The sequence below is a fragment of the Girardinichthys multiradiatus genome, chromosome 3 (assembly GCF_021462225.1).
Source record: "Girardinichthys multiradiatus isolate DD_20200921_A chromosome 3, DD_fGirMul_XY1, whole genome shotgun sequence".
Classification (NCBI taxonomy): domain Eukaryota; kingdom Metazoa; phylum Chordata; class Actinopteri; order Cyprinodontiformes; family Goodeidae; genus Girardinichthys; species Girardinichthys multiradiatus.
This window is the reverse complement of record NC_061796.1, coordinates 36,730,014-36,738,999: the sequence shown is the minus strand read 5'-3', so window position 1 is coordinate 36,738,999 and position 8,986 is coordinate 36,730,014. Positions and strand designations below refer to the sequence as shown.

At 40.3% G+C, this 8,986-nt stretch overlaps 1 protein-coding gene across 1 annotated transcript; it reads left to right on the top strand.

Moving 5' to 3' along the window:
* Positions 1 to 2,185: 2,185 nt before the first annotated feature.
* LOC124865997 lies at positions 2,186 to 5,111 on the top strand. Its single transcript, XM_047361560.1, has 3 exons — positions 2,186 to 2,343; positions 2,453 to 2,511; positions 4,123 to 5,111. Exons 1-3 carry the CDS (start codon positions 2,291 to 2,293, stop codon positions 4,839 to 4,841), a joined length of 831 nt encoding a protein of 276 aa, XP_047217516.1. The 5' UTR covers positions 2,186 to 2,290; the 3' UTR covers positions 4,842 to 5,111.
* Positions 5,112 to 8,986: the final 3,875 nt, after the last annotated feature.

Below are 8,986 nucleotides of genomic sequence, written 5' to 3'. Positions count from 1 at the left end.
GTCAAACTGCAAAGTTCAGAAGTCTAGCCTACTCTTAACAACAGACAGAAGGTCTTCTAGGTGATGGAAAAGGTCATGTCTGAATCCTGAGTGAAGGTTCCTTACTCTTTCTGGCATTGTCCTCCTTTGATTTTAACAAATTAGCTACTAAGATATTGGTACTCATTAGAGTAATTGGTTATCAAAAATCAAACATGTCTCATGGCTTATCCATAAAATGAATTATATCTGAAGCATAATTAACATCTGTTAATATCAATTAATGTCTACCAACGACAAATCAGCAAAAGAAACAATTCTACCTCAAAGCTACACATTATGTATTGAGGAAGGGTTCATTTAAAACACAAATGCTCTTCTGTATAAGACCCAAAGCTGATCAAACACCTAAAATTTAGCAAGATTCAGTCCGACTCTCGGATGTCAAGACGAAGTTTATTTTATTAATGTAGTTCATAGTTTTATGACCTGTCTTAAGCTAAAAGGGGGAAATTAAAACAAGGGAATAAAAAATAAAGTTCCTGTGTTACAAACCTTTGGAGAATCTGCTGGCATTCACATCAAAATCCACTCAGGACAAACATAAAGTACCTTTTTAGGTCTGACAGATGCTGTTGTCATTAGTTCACGGGTCCGGCTGTATCCCCACAGATTTGTGGCTTTCTTACAATGGTCTCTTTAGCTAAGAGACACTTCTGGACACAGAGAACAGCACCACCACTGCAGTGGTCTCTTATGCTCTGTGTTAGTATGTTTTGAGGTGTTTCACTTTGGTTCAGACCCGGGTTGTGAATGCAAAGGAACTTCCTGAAAGAAACATAGCACACCTCAAAGATGGGTAGAGGTAAGCGCATGGTTTTTAAATGATTTAAATGATTTTCTCATCAAATACAGTAGTGTACATTTTAGATTTTTCCTTTAAAATACAAAACGTTTAACCGAAATTCAAAATTTGTTCTTTCTTGAAGTCAAAAATGGAAGAGTAGAAATGTTGTTGGTTTTCTTTTCTTTTCATGTTACAAATACAAAAACATTAAATCACCAGGGGCAAGAAATGAAAAACTGGCTTTTTATATTATGTTTCCACACAGGCAACTTATTCTGCAATCATCGTATGTTGGGACTGTAGGAGAAGCTGTTTCTTCTGTACACCTCAAAGGTGCTGTCCCACATTTTCTTTCAGAACAAATGAAATGTCATAAACATGTGCTATTGTGAAGAAATGTGTGCTTTGAGAATGATGTATTAATTTGGCTAAATCATAAAATGGCCATTTTAGGTTTGTAGGAGAACTAATAGCCTTCGGAAATGAAAAGTCTAAAACCAAAGTTTGGTTCTCAGAGATTCTCTTTGAGAAATTATTTCTTGCCCTGACAGCCGTTCACATCTTTGGTGGAACATCGCCACCAATTTGGAATCCATTATTTGCTACAGGACCCTTTAAATAAAGACCAGGCCTATTAATTTCCCCAGTAAGGGATGATGGTAAAGGTGAATGTGCAATTACAGAATTGAATCAAGCCCATGTTAGGCTTGTCGTTCCTGATAGAAATAATAATTTGGCTGACTTATAAATGCTTTCACAGCACTCAGCATCCTTACTGTTACTATTCCTGGGTGGCAGTAATCCAACCTCTGCTTGTTTATCTCCAAACTCTGACTGTAAAATGTTGTATCTTTAAAAGGAGTCTGTGAAAAACAGTAAAAATAGCATTATAATCCGTATGTATGCTGTGTTGTTCTGTGAACCTTGAAATGAAAGAGGTCAAACTTAATGAGATCATTCTAGATCATTATTGTTATGGTAATCATGCAGAAAGTGTCACTTTAATTTTTTGGGGTCTGATGAGTTACAAAGTTTAATTAATTACCTGTTTTTATAGTATAAAGATCTAAGTTGATTTGACATGGTCACAGGATCATGTATAAATGCCATGTTAAAGATATATTTTAACTAAAGATCTGAAAACATTTGCTGTGCTGTGTGAAAGATTAACAGGATAAAAAATATACTAAACATCGATGTTTGTTTCTGACTTAGCAGCATCAATATCAAAGACCAAAATATCTTTTTGTGTTGAATTCTGATTTTCTTTTTTTTTTTTTTACTGATTTCCTGTAATGAAGCCGTTTGCCTGTGGCTGACTGGATTCAGTGGTTGGCTTATCAGTTGCCATGATAAACAGCTGCCTGTAATCAGAAAATCAAGTCCTGGTTTAGGTTTTAGGCTGTCTGAGGTGCTCCCAGAGCAACTCAAGAGTCAGAAGTGAGTCAGCAAAGTTTTGCTGTAATGAAGATTACAGCGATAGTCCAGAAAGGTGTGCACCTCTGGTGGTTTCTCAGGTATTATTCGGTTCAATATGAAACAATCATAACTACTCACAGCTGTGCTCTTTACCTTCAACAGTTTGTTTGTTTCATTATTTATTTATTTTTTTTGGGTCGTTTACAGCACCGCTGTACTCTGCTCTGTATCAGCCGGAGGTGCATATTGTGCTAAAACAGCGAGAGGTATGTAATTTGCTTTAATTGCTGTTACTGATTAATGATAATTACAGGTTAGTGGGTATATTTGACATTTTAAAATAATAACACAGCTAACATAGATGAGTATTGTTGCCACATGCATGCTCAGGATGAGGGATTGATACACATTAGATGATGCAGAGCAGTCTGCTTACACTCCTTGGATAACCTTTACCAAAAGGCATAATGTCATAAACTGAATCTACTACTTTATTGACTACTTTTATTATGTGTATTGAACTAGACTGTTTGTGATTTGGGTCTTGATCGGAATATACAGATGCATCAATAAACTAGAATATAAAAAAATGTGGTTTATTCCAGTTATTCAACTCAGTAACATTGTGTATTATATAGACATGTAGTGATATACATTTCAGTTGTTTCTATTCATTTTGAGAATTATTGGTTACAATTAAACCCCCAAATTCACTTAATTAGAATGTTAGAGAAGATTATTGTATAAATCAATTCAGAAATGTTGGCGTGATGGCAAGTATGCCAATGTACTATAAAGCATATGCACTCAATACATTGTTGTTTAGGTCAGGTGATCTTACTGGTCCATCAGGCACAATGATACCCTGTTCATTAAACCTGTGTTGGTACGTTTGGGAAGATGCCAGGTCCTGCTCAAAAATGAAAGTCACTTTTCCATAAATCCAATCGTTGTTCTAAAATCACCTTGTAGATTCTTAGCTTTCTTTGTGGTGAAACATTATAGACCAACACCAGCAGATGACGTAGCTCCTCAAATCACTACCTGAAAACTTCACAGTGGACCTCAATAAATTTGAATCCTGTGTTCCTTCATTCTTCCTACAGACTCTCCAAATGAAATGCAACATTGACATTGATCTAGAAAGAGGTCCAATCTTTTTTTTTTTTTCTTTTTCTTTTTTTTTTTTTCTCTCGTAAGTAAAATATTTCTGGCAGCGTCTCAGGCTAAGAAGTAGTTTAAGACAAAGAATAAAATGCATGAAGCATTCCAGCAACAGTCCATGTCTTACGAATCTCTTTCAAATGCTTCAAAGAACTTTCTTGTACAATCCTCTCAAGGCTGAAGTTATCCCCATTGCTTGGACACCTTATTTCTACCAAAGTTTTCCTTCCACTCAAGCCTCCGTTACTAATGGATACAGCTGTCTGAACAGCAAGTTTGTTTAGTGTTGACCTTTTGTGGTTTGTCCTTGCTGAGGGTGAGAGTGACTGTATGCTTGACACCTGTCAACTCAGCTGTCCTCCCCGTGATTGTGGAGGCCATTTCATTTCTGTTTCTTTTGAACACATTTTCTGAGAAACAAAATTTGGGGTTTTCATTAGCTTTAAACCATAGTCATGCAAATTAACAGGAGTGATTCAAATGTATCACTTTGTGTAACAAAGCTGAATTTTATATTTTAATTAAGTTACTGAAATTAACTTAGCTTTGATATTCAAATTTAGAGATGCAGCTGTATGATTGTTTTGCAATGAATTGGATTTTTGGTTTGACTTTGGACCGAATTAGACTAGTGTGTCTTGTGGCTTTTACATTTTTGTTGTGAACTGGACCTGCATTTTAAAACATTTTTTATTTTTTTTATTTTTTTATAGCCCGTGCAGCTGCCTTGGGTTACGAGTATCCTGGAGTCCATGGAGCCCCTGATCTCTCACCAGCTGCTGATTTGATGTATCTTAAAACTTTCAGTTATGATAGCCTGGCTGCAACTGAACCTAATATGAATTCTTACGAAGAGAATCAGCAGATGGAAGCCCCCCATGATCACTCTCTGTATGGACAAGTTTACCCCAGGGGCTCTGGTAGGTACCTGTTGAGCCATGCTTCAAGGGGACACACAGCTGACCAAATGCTCCACTTTCCTCGAGGTCAGTCAGTCCGAGAGCCTGAGTCCAGTTTGGAGGAGGTCAAGCACAGTGCCCCACCAACACTTGCCAAAGCCCCCAGCCGTCCTGACCCGATGAATCAGCACCCTCAAGGTCGACACAAGCTGCTTTTGTTCTTCAACAGTAAGCATGACCCTGCTGGCGACGAGTCTGCCCCAAATAGACGTGACATGCCTTTGACTGGACTTGCCCCATTGCTGAACTGGGGTCATGACGCTTATCAAAGGGGAATTAGCCCCAAAAGTGAAATCCCCATCTTGCGTTCTGCTCGCCTCTTTCATGGAAGGCGTGGTTGTGCTCCAGCGCGTGGTCTTTGGAAGGTGGTCAGGCATCCTGGCTGTCCTGCTCAGCATCTGCACAGGGGAATTGGTGTGAAACCACATGTTCAAGGTAAAGCCATCTTTCAAGGCTTGAGGAAAACGACGTAAAGTGCACTTGAATGAGTGTGAACAAAAGGGCCTGACATGTGGTACAGCTGTCTTGTCAGATAGTGTCACCATGACATGAGTTAACAGGCTAGCATTGAGGGCTGGGGAGGGGGGGGCATGATTTCTTTTGCAAGTGTTTAGGCTCTTCTAGAAATTTATGTGCAGCCATAGATCTGTACAAGTTCCTGTGCTGTTGCTTGTTCATCTGTAACTCCAAAGCAAGTCATATTACACCTTCTCTCTTGAATATAAAATCATTCCAAATTTTCAGTGCCTTTGTGGGTTTTTTTTTTTTTTTCCCTCATTATAAATGACTCAATGAGGTCTATGTTACCAGAGTGCCCTCTATTGGTTCTAATGGGTACAAATCATTTTGGCTCTCAATGTTTAACACATGTGGTGTTTAACAGAAGGTCAGCCTTTGACAAATTCTATAGTCTGTTAACAATCTGTCTGCAAGTACTAATGGTGCATATCCAAATTTCTCTAGATCATCTTTAAGTGATATGTTTCAGTAGTGGTCTTGCTTTATCTAAAACAAATGTTAATACATGCATGTTTTGTAACATATTTTAGTGCAAAGCAGCAGTGGCATAGCATATTTCCTATACAAGATTAATAGAAAAGGAGTCCCCCCCTTTTTTTTTTTTGCCTTTGATTGCCTATGGAGTTTGAGCATGTGCGGTGGCAGGTGGGTAAGGTCGACCGATCGACCCCCATAAATCAATCAATCAGGCGCTCGGGGAGGGAGTCGGTCTATGAGCAGTCATTTGGAACGGGGAGTGAGGAAATGAGCGGCAGAACAAAGTAAAGCAATCAACTGGGCATGAGCAGCAGGAAGGAAGGCAGGCAGGCAGTCGACAAAAGCAGCAATACATCACAAAGGACATTGGGTTGGGCAGGGAGAACAAGAGGACCACTTGGCAGCAGAGGGCATTGAGTTTGAAGCCATGATGTGATTTTGGGCTTCATTTAAAGTGGAGTAAAGCTTGCATAGAATATTTTGATCCAAGGTTCTAAAAGAATGGGAAAACCTCTGTTTAGTGCAGATGTGCTTTGAGATGCTGCCCCACCTTACCCTTGATCAGTAAAGTTTTGTAATGTGTTCAAAAGGGTTTTTTGTTTTCAATGACAGCTGGCACACTTAAAAGCTTAAAAAGAGGGTAAAGAAAAGCAAGCTGCAACAAGAACTATATTTAGTATCTCCAAGCATCTCCATTTGATGATACATGTAGTGCATGTTAAACTGAATCTGTACCAAAATGTTTCCTGACATAAGGATTGACTTGTTTTATAGATGTGAATTTTACAAACAAACTCTAAAATATTGACAGTTTCATTTGTTTATATTTAATTGTTTATGTATGTTGTCCATGGCAGGAGAGTCTCTGTAGAAAATGTATTGATACTCTGAATTATTAGAAAAAAAGATGCTTTCCTTGGGGTCCAGAAACTGGGAGATGATACAAAATGCTTCTTATTAAAGTAGAAAAATGTTTAAATCTGTGTGAATAAAAATGCCAGATTTATTTGAATTTATATACTATCTAAAGAATAGAAGGCAACATCCACAGCAGTATATAGTATATTGTTTGTTTTTTTTCAGGCTGACCTGCAGTGTTAATTTTCTGGCACAACGTTTTCCATGTAGGCCATAAAAATATATCATGGTCGCATCTGACCAGATCACCTTCATCTACTTGTTGGCTGTGTCCCCAACATGGCTTATTGCAAATGATACTTGTGGCTTTCTCTCAATAATGGTTATCTTCATGCTACTTTTCCATAAAGGCCAGGACCTTTATTCACAAAGACTCTGTCCTCTCAGAGAGCTCCTAACTTAGCCTAAAAATTCCTAGCAAGGACTCCTAGCTTAAGAGTGATTCAGATCGCTGCTAAGCGACTCTGAGCGAGGAGATAAAATAAATTCCTATCTTAGTGAGGAGGTGTGGTTGGCCCCGTGCTATAGGTGTGACTCTGTCTTCTAAGGGCTGTGACTGGTTGTTGCATTATTTATACAATGCTCAAAAAAATAAAGAACACTTAAACAACACAATATAACTCCAAGTAAATCAAACTTCTGTGAAATTAAACTGTCCACTTAGGAAGCAACACTGATTAACAATCAATTTCCCATGTTGTGCAAATGGAATAGACAGCAGGGGGAAATATTTGGCGATTAGCAAGACACCCTCAATAAAGGAGTGGTTCTGCAGGTGGGGACCACAGACCACTTCTCAGTACCTATGCTTTCTGGCTGATGTTTTGGTCACTTTTGAATGTTGGTGGTGCTTTCACACTCGTGGTAGCATGAGACAGACTCTACAACCCACACAAGTGGCTCAGGTAGTGCAGCTCATCCAGGATGGCACATCAATGCGAGCTGTGGCAAGAAGGTTTGCTGTGTCTGTCAGCGTAGTGTCCAGAGCCCGGAGGCGCTAACAGGAGACAGGCCAGTACACCAGGAGACATGGAGGAGGCTGTAGGAGGGCAACAACCCAGCAGCAGGACCGCTACCTCCGCCTTTGTGCAAGGAGGAACAGGAGGAGCACTGCCAGAGCCCTGCAAAATGACCTCCAGCAGGCCACAAATGTGCATGTGTCTGCACAAACGGTTAGAAACCGACTCCATGAGGATGGTATGAGGCCCCGACGTCCACAAATGGGGGTTGTGCTCACAGCCCAACACCACACAGGACCCTTGGCATTTGCCAGAGAACACCAGGATTGGCAAATTCGCCACTGGCGTCCTGTGCTCTTCACAGATGAAAGCAGGTTCACACTGAGCACATGTGACAGATGTGACAGAGTCTGGAGACACCGTGGAGAGCGATCTGCTGCCTGCAACATCCTTCAGCATGACCGGTTTGACAGTGGGTCAGTAATGGTGTGGGGTGGCATTTCTTTGGAGGGCCGCATAGCCCTCCATGTGCTCGCCAGAGGTAGCCTGACTGCCATTAGGTACCGAGATGAGATCCTCAGACCCCTTGTGAGACCATATGCTGGTGCGGTTGGCCCTGGGTTCCTCCTAATGCAGGACAATGCTAGACCTCATGTGGCTGGAGTGTGTCAGCAGTTCCTGCAAGATGAAGCCATTGAAGCTATGGACTGGCCCACCCGCTCCCCAGACCTGAATCCGATTGAGCACATCTGGGACATCATGTCTCGCTCCATCCACCAACGTCACGTTGCAACACATACTGTCCAGGAGTTGGCAGATGTTTTAGTCCAGGTCTGGGAGAAGATCCCTCAGGAGACCATCAGCCGTCTCATCAGGAGCATGCCCAGGCGTTGTAGGGAGGTCATACAGGCACGTGGAGGTCACACACAATACTGATCCTCATTTTGACTTGTTTTAAAGACATTACATCAAAGTTGGATCAGCCTGGAGTGTGTTTTTCCACTTTAATTTTGTGTGTGACTCTAAATCCAGGCCTCCATTGGTTAATAAATTTGATTTCTATTGATGATTTTTGTGTGATTTTGTTGTCAGCACATTCAACTTTGAACAGAACAAAGTATTCAATGAGAATATTTCATTCATTCAGATCTAGGATGTGTTATTTGAGTGTTCCCTTTATTTTTTTGAGCAGTGTATATACAGGTCCTTCTCAAAAAATTAGCATATTGTGATGAAGTTCATTATTTTCCATAATGTCATGATGAAAATTTAACATTCATATATTTTAGATTCATTGCACACTAACTGAAATATTTCAGGTCTTTCATTGTCTTAATACAGATGATTTTGGCATACAGCTCATGAAAACCCAAAATTCCTATCTCACAAAATTGGCATATCATTAAAAGGGTCTCTAAACGAGCTATGAACCTAATCATCTGAATCAACGAGTTAACTCTAAACACCTGCAAAAGATTCCTGAGGCCTTTAAAACTCCCAGCCTGGTTCATCACTCCAAACCCCAATCATGGGTAAGACTGCCGACCTGACTGCTGTCCAGAAGGCCACTATTGACACCCTCAAGCAAGAGGGTAAGACACAGAAAGACATTTCTGAACGAATAGGCTGTTCCCAGAGTGCTGTATCAAGGCACCTCAGTGGGAAGTCTGTGGGAAGGAAAAAGTGTGGCAGAAAACGCTGCACAATGAGAAGAGGTGACCGGACCCTGAGGAAGATTGTGGAGA

Bases quoted from the DNA above. Each gene is read 5' to 3' on its own strand.
- LOC124865997 (XM_047361560.1), top strand. From the start codon at position 2,291: ATGAAGATTACAGCGATAGTCCAGAAAGGTGTGCACCTCTGGTGGTTT. The intron at 2,344-2,452 runs GTATTATTCGGT...GGTCGTTTACAG, and splicing joins CACCTCTGGTGGTTTCTCAG to CACCGCTGTACTCTGCTCTG. The intron at 2,512-4,122 runs GTATGTAATTTG...ATTTTTTTATAG, and splicing joins TTGTGCTAAAACAGCGAGAG to CCCGTGCAGCTGCCTTGGGT.